General features: G+C 41.4%; 1 protein-coding gene across 1 annotated transcript; it reads left to right on the top strand.

The window, feature by feature from the left end:
* Positions 1-1319: 1319 nt before the first annotated feature.
* On the top strand, positions 1320-22202 carry SLC10A2 (solute carrier family 10 member 2). Its single transcript, XM_045978540.1, has 6 exons — positions 1320-1840; positions 8790-8908; positions 13513-13601; positions 14704-14879; positions 17201-17358; positions 19670-22202. The coding sequence occupies exons 1-6, from the start codon at positions 1464-1466 to the stop codon at positions 19795-19797; spliced, it is 1047 nt and encodes a 348-aa protein (XP_045834496.1). The 5' UTR covers positions 1320-1463; the 3' UTR covers positions 19798-22202.
* The last annotated feature ends 861 nt before the right edge of the window (positions 22203-23063 follow it).

Below are 23063 nucleotides of genomic sequence, written 5' to 3'. Positions count from 1 at the left end.
TATTCACAGTGTGGTCCCCTAGAACGGCATCATTACCATCAGCTCTGAGCATGCTGGAAATGCAGACATGCTGGGGCCCACCGTGGGCTTCCAGAATCAGAATCTGCAGTGTGACAAGATCCCTGGACGATTCATGTGTTTCTGAGAAGATCTGTTCTCAGGTACTCCTCCTAATTTTCACCAAGTCAGACTGAGTTTCGCAGGGTCCAGCTGTCAGCTGGGTGACATTGACTAAAGCCTTCATTTCCTGACCCTCAAGTCCTCATCTGTAAAATGGGCATGCTCATCCTACTTAATTTAACATGATTAATGTAAACAACCAATTAGAATTTGTCCTATAAACTGAGAATCCTGATTGAAATACTGGGTTTTATTCTTACGCTGCATCTGGGCTGAATAATTGGATTATAACTCCTGAGAACAAGAACAATCTCTCCTCTACTTTTTTTATTAATCTTCTTTACATACCAAGTACCGTTTTCTGCCTACAATGAGGTTGACTATTTGACATTTACAAAAATCAACCTCCCTTGGAACCTCCAACCACCGCCCCCACCACAAATAAAAAATCTGATTTCAATTCCTGACTCCAAGTACAAAGAGTTCCTGTCACTCTGACCCAATCCTCTGAGGTTCATCCCTCTAAATAATTGTATTGTCTCTATCTCAAACAGCACTCTGTTACCATGACGACACACACATAATCGCTTGTGTAATTGAGGGTGGCTCCCCTAGTCAGCACCCTCCCCACCAGACAAGATAGAAAACATTCTACCCTCCTGCATGTTCCTCTCCCATAGGTTTGCATCAAGACACTGCGTGTTTCTCAAACTTACATATACTTTATGAACACTATAGACCAGTAGGAGGAGACTGATTGATACGGTAGGAAGACGATTTGGGGGTGGAACTGGAGCTCTGGGTCCCAATCAGAGCCTGACACTAATTTGCAATTTAAGTTGGCATAGGACACTCGACTTTTCAGGACCCAGCACCACCCACCATTCAAAGAGCGGTGAGTGAACGAGGTACTGGCTTAACCCTCCAATGTTCTGTCATTTCCTGAGCTGTTTCTCAGTGTCACTTAACTGACATTATTTAACAAACCTTCCCGGCATTAAACATTAACACAGCTCTTTTTCTATGGCATGGTTCATTATCATGCCAATAAATGATTAATTACAATTCTCCAACCGGACCAATAATTTGGCAGGAACTGTATGATTCATAACTTGTGCTGTGTTGTAATGTTACCTCTGAAAACTGACAAACTAGCATTTATTGTTTTTTATTGCCCCTCCCAGGTGGCTTCTGAAAGAGAAAACCAAGTGACACATGTTTAAGAAGGGTTTAAAAGTTTGACGTGGTTGGATTAGGCATTATTTATCTAGCGAGAAGCAGAAGATTGGTGCTTCTGCAGGCTTCTGCGGACTTCTGTGACCATCTGAGCAGCAAATCCAGCAATGAATAATTCAACGGGCTGTCCAGCCAGTGCAACTGTGTGCGATGGCACGTCCTGTGTGGTAACTAAGAAAAACTTCAATGACATTCTCAGTGTGGTACTGAGTACTGTCTTGACCATCCTCTTGGCTATGGTGATGTTCTCCATGGGATGTAACGTGGAAATCAAGAAATTCCTAGGACACATAAAGCGACCGTGGGGCATATGTGTCGGCTTCCTCTGTCAGTTTGGAATCATGCCCCTCACAGGGTTCATCCTATCAGTGGCCTTCGACGTCCTCCCCCTCCAAGCCGTGGTGATACTCATCATGGGATGCTGTCCCGGAGGAACCACCTCCAATATCTTGGCCTATTGGGTTGATGGCGACATGGACTTGAGGTAAGATATCTAAAGCTCTGCATACTGCGATCATATTATGAATTAATCTTTTCAGAAGCCTATGTCACTGTGATGTCCGTCTGATCTGCCACTGGTCTAGGGTACGACTGAGGAATTAAACCAAAGAGACTAAATGGATTCACTCGCCTTCCTGTACAAATGCTTAGCTGTTGGAGTTTGGGGGTTATATTTTGTACTTGTGCCTTTTAATCTAACTCAGCTCACAGGCAGTTGAATAACTGCTGTTTATCTTTGGGGAAAGACCCAAAGTCTTTCCGAGCCACACGTATACCTGGGAAAGTTTTCCTTGTTGGTACCAGCAAAACAAAACAACAAAACAGCTCTTCTCTGTGGTGATGAGAAGCTCCGAGTGCAATCATGAAATCAAACTGTTCATTAAACGGTAGAATCGGTGCTGAGACCATGGTCAACTCCACATATCTGGCCAGATCTTTGAAGAAGCGTTTTCCTGGTATAAAGCCTAAGGGAGAATTTGTACATTTGCCTCACTTCTGCTGGCATTTAAAGAAAGAAAAGAAAAGAAAAGAAAAGAAAAGAAAAAACCTACAGCAGCTTTTTTTTTTTAATTATGCTTACCTTACTATAAAATAAACAGGAAATGGTTTCTCTGCTTCCCACGGAGTAATCTAAATTGCAATGTTTGCCCAATTCTTCCCGTACCAGTCTGAACTAGCACTGAGGGGGAAAAAAAAAAAACAAAAACTAATCGAAGTAAGACGAAGCATTAATGTGATGAGACCAAGAAAGTTAGTGCTTTAAGTTGAATAGAAAAATGTCTTTTTCCTTCCCTGACAATTCCTCATTTCCTGGGAAAGGTATGCATTTCTGCAAAGCAGCCAGGTGTTAATGTAACGAGTGCTTATTAAATACTATACGGTAGGTAATCAGCTCTGTTCATCACCAGCTACTCTACTCAGAAGAGAGAAGCTTAAGGTATAGAAATGCAACCGCTGCAAAGTGTAAAACTGTATTCCACGTTAATCCGCTGCCTACTGAGCAACAGGGAGCCTGCCATCTCCTCTCAGCTGGGGCTGATCCTCCCAAAGCTTGAGAAAAGCCACACAAACGATGTGTCTGCACTTCACATATTTTTCCACTTAAGGAAGTACCGTATCCTCCTTGCAAGAGATTTTTTTTTTTCCTAAGGAAGTCCTGTAAAGAACAAAGGATGGCAACTGTTGCTCAGGTTTAGTTCATCTGTGAACCACCACACAGCAACAAGATCCTTTTAGACTTCAACTTAGTTTGTTCTGGACATGAGCACACAGAAGTGACAATTCTCAAAGCCAGCAAGGGGAGTGACCTGAATTGAATTCGGGACTTTGACACCCGCTGACCAGCTTTTGCATAATATTTGTGACTCTTGAGCAAAACGGGAGAGTCTTCTACCTCAAGATGATGCCACACGTGTAATCGTTTTTGTGAGATGGAAAAGTATGCACGATGCTGGGTTGTTTGGCTGTTGAAACAGATTTCTTTCTGCAGGCTAAAACTGTAGGGACCGCATCTAAAAGCTCCAACTTACACTTTTCTGTGGTGTTAAGGAAATCTTACTGGTCTTGAAACAGGTGATTATGTAATCCTATCTACCTCATATAACAATTCCTCAAAAAAATAATTTTTTTTTTTTTTTACAAAAACCTAACCAAAGTAGAATTTGAAACCTCGGTAGAAAACATCCAGCTGAATCAGTGTATACGAAAGGTGCAACAAGTCAGAATTATCCCTGAATGGGACATACGACATTGGAATTTTTAATTTTCATTCTAGAAAATGTGTACTCCACCGATCGCCCTTGTCTTGCAATAACAAAATAACACCAGTGGCTCTCCAGGCCAGCAGTCACCTTGCCGGCAATTCCACCTATCCAGAACGCAAACGAGACCCAGAAAAGACTCTACACAGCCAAAATAAATCCAGCTTAATCTAACAAATATTCCTTACACAGGACCTTCTTCATTGCTTAGTCCTAGAGCTCTATCGTGCTATTTCCCAGCACTGAAGGTGAAAATAAGAGGTGGGGGCAGGGAACGAGGCACCAGAGGGGCAAGCCTATGTGCCATAGCAGCAAGTGACCCAGAAAGCCTGACCTCAAGAGCGAAGACCCAAAAACCGCCTGCAAAGCAATGAAGGCAACTCACAAGACACAGCAGCCTCTGCATCGCTTCGTCTAGAGCCCAACTGTTCTATAAACACAACCACCCAGAGGACATTGCTATATTTTAGCAGAGCACATCATAGCGCCTATCACGACGGCTCATGATCATTGAAAGGAGTTAAATTATGCCACTATGTAAAACGATGACATTATGCATTGTACATGTTAAAGGAAAAACTCTTCAAATATTTCTTTAAAGCAAATTAAGAGATTATCACCTCAGCTCTCAGGAAACAGTTTTCCAACACCTTCCATTCTTCTGGAGTCAATTCTGTCCTCTGAGAACTTCACCTTCTCCACTTAAACTGGGAACTCTGGCAATGGCAGCCAAGATAGGACTGTTTAGACCAACAGGTATCTGTACTGGCTACTAGTTGCTCAGACGGATACCACACACTGCCGCAAAACTACCCCATCCTTATCAACTTTCCCGGTTGTGGTTTCTGGGAGAAGAAACCAAATCATCTCCCCCCAGAGCCTCCTGTTCCCCCCTCTCACCTCCAATCCCATCGCCCCTCATCCTGTTGTCCCCTCTCACTCCCACTCCCATCCCCCGGTCACCCCATTGTCCCCCTTCACACCCCTGTTTCCCCCTCTCCTCCTCATCCCTCCTCACCTGAACCTGGGAAGCCACTGCATTTTGCAATCTGTAGTGAAAAAGAATAAACATCAACAACACAACAACAGCAAAAGCAGACGGCCATCCCTAATGAAATTACAGACCGTGCTCATTGAAATAGAGCAAGTGATATTTCAGCTCCTTCTCAGATCTCTCCAGCCTAGAAAATTGTTGCAGGAATCTGATTAGCATACAGGTATTTTCACCAGTTCTAGCTGGGCTGTGGGTATCCTGTGCACAAAATGTCTCTGGGAGAAATGAAGGTGACATTTTCAGGTGAATTTGCCGGGGGCAGGACCCAGAGGTCAGGGGACACAGAGACGTCTGTCTCCTTCGTGCCTGCTGCATTCCCAGAGATCCCCCATTTTCAAGCCTCCTTTCTCAGCAATGACCTCAGCCACAGCATGCAAGGACTTTTTCCTCTTATTTTCCCCTTTTTCACTTCATCGTTGGGCAATCCCTGCTCATGCCTCCTTTCCCCCACTGCCCCCGATTCCTTCACTACCATCTGTTAGCTACATTCCCTTTAGTTATTTTCTAATATTAATACTTTCTAGATTTTTCTTCCATGTCCTTTGTTCTCTGGCTAAAGACTATTGCATTTTTTGATCTTCCAGATCAGTTTTCATAGTTTATTCAGTTGTTCAAGATCCCCAAATTTCTGGCTTATCATAAATGTGAAGCAATCTCTCCCATTGAAACCACATATATGTCCAACTCCTCTCTACTCTAAGAGCTAACCTAACAGTATTCGATTTTTTCTGTTTTTCCTGATAAGTAACCAAATTTTATTTCTCTCATGTAGCATTTATTTTTATTTTACTCGCTAGCATTGCCCAGGCACTATTAGGACTCATGCACAGTACCAGTATTCCATATACACGGGTGTACTCAACCCTCAAGATAATCCTCTTGAGACAATACTATGATTTTCTGCCTTTGACAGACGGTAAATTTAAGGCTCGTAACCTTCACCAAAGTCACAAAGGCAGTACGTGTCAAAATTATTATTTGGATCCACACTTCAGTTATCCCTACCCAGACCCTTAACCTTTGTTCAACATTGTTTCTATCACTTATCACATCCCCAATTTCTAGCACTATCTGTATACACTTTGATCTTTCAAATTCGGTGTTTCACTTCTAATATGGTAACAGTCTTGGCATTCTTCATCACTAATGTCACCAAATTCCTCAACATTTACTGAATTCTCATTTATTGTTTTTATTTCTAAAAAGAAAACCGTTAATAGAGCTAAACCCAAAAATTAAAGACAAGAGATATTTTTGCTTTTCTTACATTTTTCCTCATTCCAATAAAAATTCATGGTAGTATTTCTATGTTGACACCCATGCTTCTTTTTTTTTAATTTTTTTTTATTTATTTGACAGAGAGAGATCATAGGTAGGCAGAGAGGCAGACAGAGAGAGAGGAGGAAGCAGGCACCCCGCTGAGCAGAGAGCCCGATGTGGGGCTCCATCCCAGGACCCTGAGATCATGACCCGAGCCGAAGGAAGAGGCTTAACCCACTGAGCCACCCAGGTGCCCCGACACCTATGCTTCTTATAAAATTTCAGATTTCATTCAAGTAAAATGACTTTTTTTTTGCTAGTCTATTCCCCTATATTGCTCCCTAAAACTATTACCTATGAATTATTTTTCATCTCTTTTTGAGTGGCTTGATATTGTTCTCATATTAGTTCAAATGTCATCAACTTCTGGGCCATCTAGTCTCCTGCACCTCTGCAATGACTCAGGTCAAGGTGACCCACTAAAACTAGACCATTCCATTCTCCAAGTGTTGATTCCTCCTTCCTCATGTTCTTTAAGAAACTAACTATTCTTGCCAAACTCAATACCATGATACAACTTCATAAATTATCTTAGCAATAATTCAAAATTGAAGCTTTCCCAAAGAAATTTGAAAGAAAAAAAAAGAAAGAAAGAAAGAAAGAAACAGACTTCCTTCGAAATGCTGTTCTCATAGTTTAAAATAAAAAAATTCTTGGTCTCCTTTTTGCTCTATGATCCAGGTGGGAAACACTTTCCCTCGTGCACCCCTCTCCTGTCCTCTTCGCTCTGGTAAGTACACCAGACATGCTGAAATAAAAGTGATTTCATCATGGCCATAACCTTAAATCCATTCTAATGTGTTTTTTAAATAAAAGATAAAAAAGAGGGCACCTGGGTGGCTTACTCATTAAGCATCTGCCTTTGACTCAGGTCATGATCCCAGGATCCTGGGATCGAGCCTGCTTCAGGCTCCCTGCACCACGGGAAGCTTGCTTCTCCCTCTCTCACTACCCCTGCTTGTGTTCTCTCTCTTGCCATGTCTCTCTCTGTCATAAACAAAATCAAACAAAAACAAAAAATAAGTAAATAAATATTAAAAAGATAATGTCAAAGGAAGGGAAAGAGTTTACAAACTCCAGTATTTTAATTATAAGTAGGACTGTTTCTGAAAAGTATTATTCTGGTTTTGGATTCTGCCTTAACCTCCCTTTTTTGTATCTCAATCAAGTTAACCTGTCACCATAAATAGATGGAACTTCTTGGAAATGTTTTACGTACATCCCTAGCATTGGTTGGTGTTATATTATTTTAGCTGCACTAAGAAAAGTATTTTTTTTCCTAAAATCTTTAAACACATTTTAAGTGAGGTCATCTACAGTTTTTTTTTTAAATGGTTATTAAGGAAGTTAAGCCCCTGATAAACATTATTGCCACAACCCTTATTTTCGTGCCAACACTGCTTCATGCATTAAAATGAAATTCCTTACCTCCAGCTGTTCTCCTTAACACTTGTGTAGTGTGGTTGTTGGTGTTTGTGGGGGGCAGGGGAATGGGAGGGCACAGGTGATATAAATAGTTTCACATTTTCCTTCAAGTCCACATATGATACCTTTAAGAAATTACTACTCTGATAGTCTCCAATGCTACAATTTTTGGAGAAAGATCTTTCAGAAAAATTTCTCCAGTTTCCTGATTCTGTATTATGACAGAACCCCACAGACACACACACACACACACACACACACACACACACACTCACACACACAACCATGCACACACATGCATACACACAATGGCTGCATGGCTACACAGTAACTGAATTTTAATAAAAGCCTTGCATTACTCTAAGTACTGGACTCACTGGGTCATTAGTCCTCACAGCCTATGAGATGGCGACAATTTTATCTTCATTTCACAGATAAGGAAGCTGGCAAAAGGAAGTCAAGTAAATTACCCAAAGAATATAGTACTTGTGTAGTAAGTGGCCACGCCTGCTTCCAACCCAGCCAGTGTCTGGCTTTAATATCTGGACTAGACACTTAACAGCTCAGTATCCCAGGAAGAGAATGTGCATCTGGGCCCATGGCCCTTAGACGGGACCAGGAAGACCCACTGCCCAAAAACCTCTCTTCCGTCCACTGTCACTTTGCTGAAAACAGCACCATTCCATATATTCTTCCATGTCAAAAGCCAAAGTCCACTTACCCAGCCAGGTCCACTCACTGAAACACAGATGCTCTCAGGAGGAACAGTGCCAAACTCTGGTCTTCTGAACACACGTTTGGTAAATTTCTTAGTGGAAAATAGAATCCAGGTCTCCCCTGCCTTCTCAGCTTCCTCTTTCTTTCTCAAGCCACAGGCATTGGAAAAATAATCTGTCTGCTTTCAGAAAAGACACTGAGGCTCCCTCTCTTGGGTATGTGTTCTCCTCCAAAGGTCCAGGGAGACCCAACTCATCTCAGTACAGACAGACACAGCAAAGCCCCTAAAGTCTTGGCTGGTATAGATGTGTTTGCTCTTCTCTGACGGGAATTCCAAAGGATGGAGTGTCCAAGCACCTTGCACCTTTCTAAATAACAAATTAAAACAGCCATTAACTATCTTCTCTGATCCTTGAGAACCCATGGGGAGGGAGGAATGACCCAAGACAAAGTAGAAAAACAAATCCAGATCTCAGCATTTTGCCCAAGGCTGGGACCTGCACAGAGATGGGTGCATGTCTGTGTCCATCCATCAGCCTAGACGCTGCTGCTGTCGGAGCATCTTTGTGGGACTTCCTAATCCCAAATTGCACCATGAAGCAAGCTCTCCCCCAAGAAAGCCCAGGGGATGAATCAACCTGCCCATTTCCTTCCAGCATCAGCATGACCACCTGCTCCACGCTGCTTGCCCTGGGAATGATGCCGCTGTGCCTCTTTGTCTATACCAAAATGTGGGTCAACTCTGGGACGATCGTCATTCCCTTTGATAACATAGGTAAGTAAGCCATGAATATCCCCCTCCTATTCTGTATGTCTTCAGGCCAGCCTCAGACCCAGCTTGCACCAGCCCAGTTGGGATTTCATTACAACTCACGACGCCTTTCAATGCAAGTTGGCAGAATCCAAATGCCAAACCTTGACCCCACGGGAAAACTTGCTTTTCCTCCATCGAAATCATCAGGTAGAGGGGCTGACTTAAGGCTTAGCTGTCTGGACCTCAGGAAACCAAGATGGCTGGGACACAAGAGGCTCTGTCCTTTACGTAACCCATAGTACAATTAGTTCATGGGAACATGAGTTTGCTCCCAGACATTCAGATCGAAGAAATATTTAAAAAAAAAAAAATCTGCCAATGCTTTGAAATTAGGGCACCTAGTAAACAATCATGAGTGTGGCACTTGGAAACTACCAGATGAAACATACTGTAGATAACACTTGACTGTGAGCCACTGTGAAGAGGGAAAGGTGACTGGTGTTTACATAGCGCAGGAGTCAAGTCTGCTAGTCATGACCCTGTCTTCACTCATGTTGCTCCCAGATGTTTACCCCCACCCCAAAAGGGCTGTTTTTCTGTTTCTGGGACAATAGATGACAGTGGGAAATTAAGTCGTTTGTGTAACATGGGATCAAGGGTAAGATGAACCACTTCCCAGCCTTCCCAAACCGGGCATTTCCCACAGAGCTGTAGTCATAAAAGACGAGATACAGGTGAGATAGTACATATCGCCAGGTACATGGCATGCTGCATAGTCATTATTCAGCTGATGGCTGCCTCGGGAGGTGTGGGTGTCCACTGAATGGAGCTTAGTGTAAGCGAAGCTAAGTGATGACTCAGAAGGATATTTGTAAAGGAATTCCTGTTGGTATAGGAAGCTGGACAGCTGTGTCTAAAATCCTTTCTGTTTCTACAAAAGATTGTTTCCATGATAAAAATGGGATGGGGGCCTACACAATTGAATTTGAGCAAACTTTGAAAATACTAATCAGGGACGACCTGTATTGGCATATCTTCCTCAATATGCACAAGGTCCTTTTACTGATCTGGGCAACTCCATCATACCAGGTTTCAGGGGGACCCTGCAGAACCAGTCACCTCTTATGTCTCATGCTCCTTAACTCTCAGTCCACTCCCCAGGAGGGCATCTTCCTTCAACTCAAACAATGTAGACTGTTTGCATGGTGTGCATTGTAGGTCTCCCAAAGAACCTGTCTGCTGAGTAAGGAGCTTAATTCTGTATTACTTATTGTTTTAAAAATTAAGTTTGGGGTGACTGGGTGGCTCAGTATTTAAGCATAGGCCTTCGGCTGGGGTCATGATCCCAGGGTCTGCTCAGCGCAAAGCCTGCTTCTCCCTCTCCCATTCCCCCTGCTCATGTTCCCTCTCCCACTGTGTCTCCCTCTGTCAAATATATAAATATGTGTCTCTCTGGGTCAAATAAATAAATAAAATCTTTTTTAAAAATACTTTAAGCTTTAAAATATTCTCCTCTAGATATCCATTCCCATTTGGAAAACATTCCATGGTAATTGAATGTTCATGAATAATTTGAACTATAGTATGAATATAATAATTTGAAATATAGTATGAATGACTTATTCCACACCCTTTAATGTGAATAAATTTTGAAAGGAAGAGAACATAAGAAAGAGTAACTAGCACCCCAGTGGAGGTAAAAGTCATCAGAAAAGAGGTCAGGGCAAAACGAAAAGAAAATAGAAAAAAAAAGAGAGAAAAGACATGGAGAAGCAACATGGGGGGGTAGGGGGATAGGAGAAGAATAAATGAAACAAGATGGGATTGGGAGGGAGACAAACCATAAATGACTCTTAATCTCACAAAACAAACTGGGGGTTGCTGGGGGGAGGTGGGATTGGGAGAGGGGGAGGGGGCTATGGACATTGGGGAGGGGAGGCGAACCATAAGAGACTATGGACTCTGAAAAACAACCTGAGGGTTTTGAAGGGTCAGGGGTGGGAGGTTGGGGGAACAGGTGGTGGGTGATGGGGAGGGCACGTTTTGCATGGAGCACTGGGTGTTGTGCAAAAAGAATGAATACTGTTACGCTGAAAAAAAAATAAATAAATAGAAAACATAAACTAAAAAAAAAAAAAAAAAAAAAAAAAAAAGAAGAGGAAAAGATTAAAATAATAATGATGATGATGAATTTTAAGAAACAAAGATATTAACTCTGTTTATTCACCATTTTGCCCAGACTTGTTTTCCAGCTTAACCTTCCTGCTATTGGTTTTTCTAGACCTTTAAGAAAACAAGCAACCTCATTACTTCACAAGTTGTTCTCAACACTTTCTGGAGAAGGGAGCTAAGGCCCAGGGTAAAGGTTTCATTTGTCCCAGATGAGCAGGGAGCTGGAAGTGCCCCTGGGCTGCGCATGCTCTCTGTGGGCAGGACTCCAAACCCAGGCTTCACGCGATGCCCACTCACTATGAGGGGAAAACACTCTAACTGAGCCCTCCCATGGGCGCGTGGAGGTGGAGGAGGGCAGCCCCACAGTTGGCGCCGCTGAAAAGAGCTGCCACTGGTTGCCATTCCTGCCTCCCCCTCCGCGGTCTCTTGGACGGTGTCCAGCGCCGTGCACTGTGCACCTGCCTCATCACCTAATTCCCACAGCAGCAGCCAGTGGAAACTAGATGTAACTCTCCCCACTTCACAAATGGGGAAATCAGAGCACAGAGGGGCTGGGTGGTTTGCACCCTCCCCACAGTCTGCAGGGTTCCACTCTGAGTCGACCTGGCTCCACAGCCCCACTATGACTGTCTGCCTCTCGCTTGTATCCACCTTTCCTTCCTCCTGTATGTGCTCTGTGTACTTGATCAAGGCTGAGTTATGGATCGGATGGTACAACCGCAAGCAGTGCTTTCCGGTCTAACTGGACAGGCCTTTGACACGGGGCGGGGGTGGGGTCGGGGGTGCAGGCACTTAAAGAAGAGGGAAAGCAGCCCTGAGAAGGAAAGAGAATCTTTACCCCACTGGGGAGTCAAGAGTCACACCAACCCACCTCTTCAGGTGGGAGCCGCACACTCCGAGTGCAAGGAAGGGCAAAGAGTGTCTTTTCCGATCAATTTCTAGTCCTGGAAAACTGTCCCTGGCCTCCTCTAGTGAAGAGAGGAAACACGATTTGGGCAGGTGGTCCTGCTTGCAGGCTTATCCTATAGCCTTAGGCTGGAAATCCTATAACCTTAGGGAGGAGATAAAGACTCAGCATGAGGGGCCCCACCATGGTGAGGCAGGGGGAGAGGGTCGTTCCCCTCACAGAGCCAACCCCTTTAAAGTACACAGTACCCAAACCTAACCACACTGACATTCCAAGCACAGCATTTGCACCAATTTAAGTTCCACACGACAATCAATGCATATCAAGATGGTTTTAATTTAAGGCCTACAAACTTCACACAATTTAGAGAATAGTCTGGACACCCCAGGGAGGAAGTCTCCTTCCTCCCAAAGGGGATTTTTCTGGGAGCTCTCACCAGCCTGTCTATCAACAACTCTTTTCCGTATCCTGTGTTCCACCATTTTCTCCCCATCCTGTCTTCCCATCTTTCTTTTTTCCTGCTGCAGGTACTCCTGGCCATGACTTAATCCCTTTGAGTAATTTCTGGGAAAAAGTAACTGCTGACCTTTATATTGCCAGGAAGACCAGAAGGCTACAAAGAAATTATGTTTTCACCACTGTTGTGTTCATTTTAAATTCATATTTACAGCCCTGAAATCTAGAATCCATTTTCCAGTCTTCATTGAACCTACTCCAATGCTAAGTAAAAACCACTCTCAAAATTTCATTATTCAATTCCACTTTCCCCTACTGCTTTAAAAGGATATTTGAAAAAGAAACAGCCCATCAGAAGTTCGAAGTTGTTGGTACTATATTATATAAAAGCAGTGATTGGACCAATGAGTGTTAAGTAACATGGAGGAACAAACCACATGTCATGGGAACAGCAGTAAATTTAACACAGGGAAATTGAAGTACGACTCTTTTATCTGGCTGGGTGAGCACGTTCCTGCAAAGAATTATAATTACTTGAGAGGTCGCCAAATATATTATCTCACAGAAAATTTAAAGCACGCTTTTTCAACCTCTTCTCTCACCTCTCTGCCATAGATTTGAATAACTGAGCTCAGTCTGAGCCAGAAGTCATTAGCCCATGGAATGCCTGGAGAATTTTGAACTTTTTGTTTTATCTTTACTATGGGGAAGTAACAGGGAGATGTATAATATCTGTGTGTACCCCACAAACATAAACATATACACAAAGTTTAAAGAGGCATTTTTCCTAGGATATAAAGATCTGAAGAGCAAAGAAGCCAAGATTCCAATAAACTGAAACTAAAAAAGTGTCAGTATAAAGAGCACCAAAAAGGATTTATATCATCCCTATTATCAAGACTGTATCAGCAATATGAAATTATTTACTGAAGTGGGTAAAGACGGAGAGTTTATTGTTGTTTTGCTTGAGTCTGTTTTGGGTGTTCAAGAAGGGAGACTGACCAAGCTTTCTTCAAGCTGCTACTCTCTTCTTTTCCTCTGTCCTGTGCTCTGTGTTCTGCTGATGAAATGTCTCTTCTGTCACATTTAGGTACATCTTTGGTCGCTCTTGTTGTTCCTGTTTCCATTGGAATGTTTGTTAATCACAAGTGGCCCCATAAAGCCAAGATCATACTTAAGGTAAGTGTCCCATGCCGTAGGTTGGAAAATCAAATGCTCCACAGTGTGAATTCTAAATTGGTTCTGGTGAATTCTAAATCGGTTTTCTCATTATATTATAATTCTCCATCTAGGGGGATTTGATGTTGTTAGATGTGCCATCTGCTCTTCTAGAACACTCTTCCTGATCCCACTACAGGGCAGAATTCTATGCCCACTTTGAGATACTCAACTCAAACACTGCCTCCCGCTTTTACTCTACCTTGTACTCCCATGGCACTTGGCTCTGATCTCTGTTCTGTGGGTCTGTATTGTAAAATAGACTAAGAGAGCTGTTTTTGAAAATAGATCATCTGTTTCTTATCTCTGAATCCATATGGTCAGTTCAGCACCTGGCAACTGGTAGATGTTAGTACCCATAAGTAATCAGTAATCATTCATTCCCCTTCACCAGCTGTATTCTACCTAGGTGAGATGGATATGGATAAGATAAAGACACAGAGGATATAAATATCCAGATATTAATGCAGATAAAGGTATAGATAGATATAGATGTAGGCATACATATATCCCATTGATCAGGAGACAAAATAAGCTAGCCAGTGTTCTTTGTTCCTCTGGACCAAATATATATATATATATATATATATATAATCTCAATTTTTTTTTAATGTGAAAAGGAGAAAACAGTAACAATAGTAGTTTGTTTGCGTATGTTTTTTAAGTTTTGTAGAGTTTTATATCGCTTTTCTCACTATGATCATCATGAAAAGTATCTAGGGCAACATTTTATCTTCAGTTACAGATGAAGAAAGCAGGACTAGTAGAAGTTGTATGACTTACCAAAGGAAGGAGAGCAGGAGGAGTTGAATCTGGAGGCCAGGTCTTCCAGTTCTTGCAGACTTGGCTTTCTTCCTCTCCAACAAGGATAAGTTCCAAGCTAGAACATCTTCTTCAGGCTAATGGAGCATGGACATCAGAGGTCTCACTATTTTCTAAAAAATGAGAACATAGGACAAACACCGCAGTTTCTGGTGAGCTGACCACAGTCATCAGGAGAGGAATACACAGCACAGCGACTTCATCGTCTCAGCTGTTGGGTCTGCTTGTGTCTTCCTTTCAGATCGGGTCCATCACAGGGGCAATCCTTATCGTGCTCATAGCTGTCGTTGGAGGAGTCCTATACCAGAGTGCCTGGATCATCGCTCCCAAACTGTGGATCATAGGAACGCTATTTCCATTGGCCGGATACTCTTTAGGGTTTTTACTGGCTAGAATATCTGGTCAACCCTGGCACAGGTAGGGTGCTTTGGTAAACCAGACTGGAAATTTTCTTCTGTAATCATTGTAGTATGCATTTGTTAGGGCTGCTGTAAGGAACTACCCCAGACAGGGTGGTTTAAACAACAGAAGTCTATCTTCACTTAGTATTGGAGGTCAGAAGTCCAAAGATCAGCAAGCCAGAAGGATGGTTCCTTCTGAGGGCTGTGAGGGGGAATCTGTCCAAGGCCTGTCTCCTAGGCTTACAGATGGCTGTTTTCACATTGTCTTTCTTCTATGAATGTTTCTGTATTCAAATGTCCCCTTACGATAAGGACACCAGTCGTACTGGATTAGGGCCCATCCTAATTACTTTACCTTAACTAAGCATATATGTGATAACTATATTTCCAAATAAGTCCACATTCTGACGTCCTGGGCACGAGGACTTCAGCATATCCATTTGGGAGGACACAATTCAACCCGTAACAGCTGTAAAAAACTGATTAAAAAATTCAAAATTTTTCACCCTTAATAACTTTCACCCCATTTCCGAATATGTCATGATATAGACTCATTCATTTCTAAATTATATAAGCTCCCCCAGGAAGAAAATACTGACAGCCTCTCTGTTGCTCAAATGCTTGGGGACCATTCCCCACACAACGCAGATTGACCCCTTCAATGCCTCACATTCTTATTTTCCAAACAGAGTAATTTCAGCAAAAGCACTCAGGCTGGCCTTGTCGCTCACAAGGGCTCCTCCAGCCAGCGGCAGGATGGACTCATCATCCCAAGGCACTGATGTTAGAACTGGGGTTAGCATGTATGAGTCTGGTCCCAAGTAGAAACTTTTCCTCTCCTACCAGCCCATCTGAATCCTTGGGCAGAAAAAAAAAGGTGTCAGCGTCGGAGCATGTATGAAGTTGGGAGATGAACAGCACTGGGTAGTGGAGAGCGTTACATATATGTTGTCAAGCTGACCTGTGCCTACCACTTACTGACCTCGGGACCTCAGGACAGGCACTCACTCTTCCTCTGACCTTTCTCATCCGCAGAATGGGGAAATAACATCTACCTGGCAGACTTTTTTTTTTAATCAAGATTTAGTCAGAAAAACAATGCCAACTTAAAACTGAAAGAACTCTAACAAATACTCTATCTTGAGTGTTTTCTCAGCTCCCTCTGTGCTCTGCACAGTTACCAAGGGCATAATTGAAAAGAGTGAAATGAGCCCACTTTGAATTTATGGAACACTAATATAAATGATCCTGCTCTTTTCATATCTGCTTTTTTATTTATAAATCCCTGCTTTAAATGTATATGTATTATTCAAAATGTAATTTTATTTATATTGAATATATTACCTACTAATAAAGATTATGACATAATATAAATAGTCTTTATATATAAGGATATATACATACATATATACACATATATACAGATCAAAGATATACACAGATATATAATATATGGACACAAATATAGATCTATTCCACTGCTAAATAAGCGAGTTGGTGTTCTTTGTTTGTCTGGACAAAAAAAAAATTATCTTTAAATTTTTTTAATGAGAAAACAGTAACAACAATGGTTTTATTTGCATATGCTTTTTTAACTTTTGTAGAGGTTTATATCCATTTTCTCATTATCATAACAATCATAAAAGGTGACTAGGGTGGGCACAGTTGGGTGGCTCCATTGGTTAAGCATCCCACTCTTGATTTCAGTTCAGGTCATGATCTCAGGGTCCTGGGATCGAGCCCACATCGGGATTCCTGCTCTGAAGGAAGTCTGCTTGTTTCCCTCTCCTTCTGCCTCTCTCCCACCCACTCTCACATGCACTCTCTCTCTCTGTCAAAAGGAAGGGTAAATCTTTAAAAAGAAGAAACAGTAACTAGGGTCAGATATTATCTATGTATATAGGGAGAATATTTATATAGTATATAATAGTATATATTAAGAAGTTATATATCTACGTAGTTTAAGTAAAAGTACATGTTGAATAAATATATACATTTAAAGCAGATATGAATATATACACATATATGTACTTGTTCTCATTATGTCTGCTTTCTTTTGAGAGAGAGAGAGCACACATGCATGTGTGCAAAGTGGAAAGAGGGGTAGGAAGAGAGAAAGAGGGAGAGAATCTCCAGCAGTCTCCACAACCAGTGTGGAGCCCTATGGGGCTCAATGTCCGACCCTGAGATCATGACCTGAACTGAAATCAAGAGTTGGGGGCTTAACCAACAGAGCCACCCAGGTGCTCTCACAGTATATCTGCTTCCAGTGTTATTCAATAACAAAGTAAAAAATACTGACAACAAAAGGGTAACTCCTCTTAATGTGTCTCATAGGTGCCGGACAGTTGCTTTGGAAACAGGGATGCAGAACACTCAGCTGTGCTCCACCATCGTACAGCTCTCCTTCACCCAGGAGGAACTCAACCTCGTGTTTACCTTCCCGCTCATCTATAGCATCTTCCAGCTTGCCTTTGCAGCAATATTCCTAGGAAGTAAGGAGTGATGCTAATCACATGTTGCTGATGATGTTCCTCCTTGAGAAAGCCTCAGGAGACTAAGATGGCATTTTTTAAAATAATATTTTGTGGCAGTGAATGACATAAGTTAAACTCCCTTCTTCTGGTAATAAAAAAAAAATGGATGGGAAGAGCCACCTATAATGTTATCATGACTTCCCAAGAAGACTGCAATTTTATCAGAAGGTTCTAGTAAAGAGTATTTATTTATTTTTACATATTTTATATATTTATGAATTTTTATTTATGTACTTTATATAGTTATTACTTTTAAATGATGAGTATAGAGGTCAATTCTCTCCATCAGCTTTCCTTTTCTCAATAATGAGGGAGGCATATTAACCTGTTAGGAGAATTTTATTGTGTGTCTTTCTACATGCTTCCAGAAACGCCAAGCTGGGCATTTTTTCCAGATCATCATCTTGATATACTTTGTAAATATAGGCTCTTTATCCAAAACAGTTGCATACAAGGGATATTTATCAGGCTGTTATACTGGAAGACAGATATGTGTGCATGTTCATGTGTGCCTACACTGCGTAATGTCCATATAATTGAAACAGTCAAAGCAAACACATCCTTATTTCAAATCCTAGGGCTAACTAACCTGGTTTTTCATTTTCCTCCACTGTAGCTTCCAGCTCTAAGCCTCAGCACCTGCCACCTGCTGGCCTTCACCTAGTTAAAGCTTTCCTTGCATTTTGTTCTCCAGGGACTGATATGTTTAACCTCTATTTTTAAACTCAATTTTATTTTCTAAATAAAGAGACTGATACCTTAAGCTCATTGATTTTTAAGGAGGGTTATATAGTGAAGGTGAAAGACACAAATAGTGGGAGTGTTAAGTTGTAGAATGCCCAGTGGCCCGGTGTTGTTTGTGTCTGGTTTGGCTTTGTTCACTCCAATAGGTAATGCACTTGCCCGTGGGCACTAACTCTTCTCTGTGCTACTGTCCAGAACACTACTCTCAAAGCAGAGTTTCCCTTCTCCTATAAGACTCTCTGGATCCATTAGAAAATTTCCACTGATCTATCATTCACACAGGAGACAGGAGTCCATGGTCTAATTACCTTGTTGTCATGTATGATAGACATACACCCAGCTTGGTACACCTTGAGATTTTTCTGAATAATTAGCTAGTGGTGTCTACTAGAAAGCCAGAGAAAGCAGACTGGTTGATAGAACAATTCAGTGAATTTGCTAGTTGAATAACTAACTCAAAAGAGACTCATAGATAAGCCGAAGGAATGATGGAAGGCAGGTAGCGATATTGCTCTTATACTTTCCCACGTTTTTATCAGTAAAAATAAAGATGAGGAAGTCATCATTATTAATTACATGCAGTGCCTGGAAACATATTTCGGTAAAAGGATTAGAAGCTTAAATTTTTCTGGAACAAGGAAAAGAGGAATGGAAGGCACAGAGGAGGGAGGAAGGTAGGAAGGAAGGGGAAGGAGGGAGGAAGAGAGGGGAAGAAAAAGAAGAAAGAAAGAAGAGAATAAACAATTTGGTTAAATAAAATAAGTGGTGTGTGTTGAAGAAGTCCCAGCTGAAAACAATTTATAATAAAACTGTTGGACTATTTTAATTAACCACAAGCTCAGTTCAATAGACTCAATAGCTCAGTGGCTTCAAAATTAATATATTGCTAATGGGACCAATAAGGAGACATGGATCGTGACATATTAAGATCTTTGAAGCAGATCCTTGTCTCTCGCAGCTGTGTATCATGAGAGATAATATTTCCTGAACAGTAACTACTCTCCCAAGGCCATAGTAGGCATCTTACTATTTATTTCTTTGAAGGTTCACAATTACCCTCTGAGATAAACAATATTATTATACCTATTTTAAGTGTGAAGTTCCAATAAGTAATACTTTCTCTCCCTCTGTTAACTTTGGAACCAATTGAGAAATAGAAGAAAAATCAGTAGTGTAGATTTAAAAAAAAAAATAGTACTTTTATTACAGGTGAAACTTATATAGAAAATATGGCTCAAAATTGTGACCACATGGGCTGATTCACCCCTTTCCACCGCCCCATTCATGGGTACATTGCACGTGTATACACACATACACTGCTCATCTCCCCTTGCCAGGAAATAACAACCATCCCTCCCACCACGGCTGGCTGTGGAACTAAAGAACGTCGTCCACTTCTCTAAGCAACATGCAGCCTACAGAAAGTGCAAGCTGATTTTGAGCCATAGATTGTAATCACTGCCCAAAAAATGCTTGCAGCTAATTGTTGTGAAACTCCACTAACTTCCTGTGTATTACTTTCTAGCATATGTGGCATACAAGAAATGTTATGGAAAAAATGATGTGGAATTTTCAGAGAGCAAAGACAACGAAATGGTCTCCGGGTCATCGCTCCATAAGGTGAATGAAGGATTTCAACCAGATGGAAGGTAGACACTGAGTGGACAAAAGAGAAGAATTCAAAAGTACATGCTTCTGTTAACAAGATTTCTTTGTTTTGATGGGATATTTGGCAGGAAAAAGTTCAAGTGAAAATTTAAATTCCAGTTGAATCCATACATTGGTTTTGGTACCGAGTGACTGGTGATCCAAATCCTTAATGTGACAAATATTTTTATATATATATACACATATATATACTGTCTTTGAAATATGCCCAAGAAATATCCTCAGACCTCCGACTAAAACTGACATTGGTAACACTGAGACCGTCCTAACTCCTGAATGGATTCTTAACCAGAATCTCATAACCTGACTTTTCGTATCTTAATATAGATGCAATGAATTGTTGTTATTACTATAAAATGATCAAGATTTTCTTCAGTATTTATGATTGTAAAAAGATTGAAATGAACATCTTCCACTGACATATTAATCATTACTTTGAAAATGTTGTAACCTATTTATTTATATAACTTTGTAGTGTAACATGGACAAATACCTGACTTCCGGTATTAAAAAAAAAAAAAAAAAGTCAGTCTTCTCCAGGAACAGTCCAAAAGCAAAAATAAGAGAAAAGAGTTACTAAATAGAATTCAATCACCAAATTAGAATCAGGCCCATACTCAGCAGTGACATTATACATTGGTTGCTCTGCCTCAGGAGTCCAATGACACCACCAGGTTTTTTTAGGAAAAGCAGAATTCTTTCCTATGTCTTAAATTTGGCAAAGAGCTCTTCAAGCCCTAGAAAGGGGCTTCTTCAAGGTTTGTCTGTAGGAGGCAGATCTATTCAGCTAACAGGAAGGCCCCACGGTAAGCATCAGGGAGCGGGGAGGGGCCAGGAGGCTCAAAGACTGCAGGGGTCCTGCAAAAACCACCCCTACTCTAGTGGGTGAGTTCAGTTCCATGAGAGATGATGGGAAATGCAAGGCAAAGCACCGATAATAAAGGCCCACTTGAAATGCATGATAAGGGTTAGTTAGATGTTACCAATAAAAAGAATGAAATCAGGGAGCCACGAGGGAAGTGGGTATTAAACAGTATTTGAAAAGAGGACATGTCCAGGACCCAGAAGTAGGGTGGCCACTGCCAAGTGGGTTGTCTGCGTGCTGTGAGTAGGCGTCACAAGAGGAAGCAGGGAGGATTTGATCAATGGCAGCAGGGTTCAGTGTCAAGGGGGAAACAACTGGCCACGTGTTGGATCTAATTGAATTTCTTTTCCTTCATTCTGCAGCAAAAGCGGGCACATTCTTAACTCAGATCACAGTGGTTTAGTTCTGTTTTCCATTTGGACATTTTCCCTGCCTCATAGATTTCCTTTCGAGTGTTTGGGTTCCAAACGGCCTTTTGCATTTGGGTGATGTGAGTTCAGATCCTGCTGGTGTTCCTCAGCATTAAAAGAACACGAAGATCAACTCTGAGTTTTCAATGGAGGGTGAGGGCATATGCTTTTAAAATTGTAACACTTATGCCTTTTTATAGGAGGGTCACATTTACAATTGAATAAAGCTCCTGTATTTTTTTTCATCATTAGACAAATATATTAAAAAGGACTAAAGATTTTTATTAAAGGCCAGTAGGGGAGAGATGGTACAGATTTTCCATTAGGGAGTTCCAAAGAATATGCTTTCGAGAGTGTACAAGGAAGACTCTGGGTCTGTCTGTTAAGTACCTCCTGTGCTTTCCTCGTCAAACAGAAAACAGGCAGGTGTACTGAAGCCACACAGTGAATTCAGGTGATCGTTTCAACATACCCAGAGTCGAGGGTCTGGATGCCAGCAGCTGAAGCAAGCAGGCTTTTCCTCCCTATAAGATCCAGATATATGAGGCAAAACTTGGCTTTCTTACATGGAATGGTATCTTGTGAGTTGTGGTTTTTTTCCTGATAATGCTCGAGGGGAGAAAAATAGCTGAGCTTTGTAAAATGACAGCTCTGTATGTTTAAATGAGTTTGAAAAGCCGACTAAATTATGTATTTTATTGCCTCTGTGAGTATCATATTAAATGAATATTTTATTTTAAAGGCTTAAATAAATGAAAATAATTTTTGTAATGTTTGGTCTATGCGAGTCTTTGTGACAACTGTCAAGATTTCTTCATTGTTCAATCGTAGAGATATAAATAAGGTGGGGTTTCTCTAATATTAGATTGTTCTCTGAGAAGTGCCTGAAAGAAACTCTTAATTAAATATTCTAATAATTGGGTCTCCCACAGATACAGATTGAGGTTGTCCCCAAGCAAATCATACTGGGGGAACATTAATCAAAGACTTAAAAACAGTGTGACAGGGGCACCTGGGTGGCTCAGTGGGTTAAGCCTCTGCCTTCGGCTCAGGTCATGGTCTCAGGGTCCTGGGATCGAGCCCTGCATTGGGCTCTCTGCTCAGCAGGGAACCTGTTTCCCCCTCTCTCTGCCTGCCTCTCTGCCTACTTGTGATCTCTCTCTGTCAAATAAATAAATAAAATCTTTTAAAAAAAAAGCAAAAAACAGTGTGACAATGACAACTGACTTAAAATAATAATAAAAGTATTACATGTACTGGTAAACAAGACTACTATCACCTTTCATGAAAAATTGACATATATACATAGTATAATGTATAAATATGAATATGAATATATATGGACATGTATATAGCGAGAGAGAGAACATATATATTTAGAGAGACAGAGAAAGAGACTTCAATTATGGTAGCAGTGCATTAAAATCTCTCACCAACTGGACTGAAGAAATTCTGGATATGAGCCCCATCTGACTCCTCAAAGACATCACTCTGTTGTCCCTCTAGGAAACTTGACTCCCTTCCAGCAGAAAACAATTTATCTTCCTTGGAATATTTGACAACCCATTGCCTCTCACGCATTTGCCTCTTCAAAAACCACATTAGTTTAGCATGAGGGTCTTTATACTACGTTATGGATACTCCTGGGAGTTCTTGAAATTGTCCAAGGGGTATGCAGGCGTGGATAGGGAATCAGTTTCCATTTCTTCAGTTTCCATATGTGTGCTTTCCCCAAACTCCCCTGCTTGAGATGCCCCAGGGCTGCACTTGCCCTAGGTTCCCCCTCCCCACCTCCCCTTTCTTGGCAGGGCTCTTCCCTTGAAAGGAAAAGCCTACTCTAGCCACCCCTCATCTACCTATGGTGGAGACGCCCAGGGGAAAAGACTCGAGCACCAGCTAAAGGAATAATTTAAAATAATAGTGTCTGTGAAAGGCCTCTTATCTTTTTAATTGATTACATACATATCTATTTAAGA

This window comes from Meles meles, chromosome 14 (assembly GCF_922984935.1).
Source record: "Meles meles chromosome 14, mMelMel3.1 paternal haplotype, whole genome shotgun sequence".
NCBI classification, from domain to species: Eukaryota; Metazoa; Chordata; class Mammalia; order Carnivora; family Mustelidae; genus Meles; species Meles meles.
This window is presented reverse-complemented; position numbering and strand designations above follow the sequence as displayed.

Bases quoted from the DNA above. Each gene is read 5' to 3' on its own strand.
- SLC10A2 (XM_045978540.1), top strand. From the start codon at position 1,464: ATGAATAATTCAACGGGCTGTCCAGCCAGTGCAACTGTGTGCGATGGC. The intron at 8,909-13,512 runs GTAAGTAAGCCA...TGTCACATTTAG, and splicing joins CATTCCCTTTGATAACATAG to GTACATCTTTGGTCGCTCTT. The intron at 13,602-14,703 runs GTAAGTGTCCCA...TCTTCCTTTCAG, and splicing joins AAGCCAAGATCATACTTAAG to ATCGGGTCCATCACAGGGGC.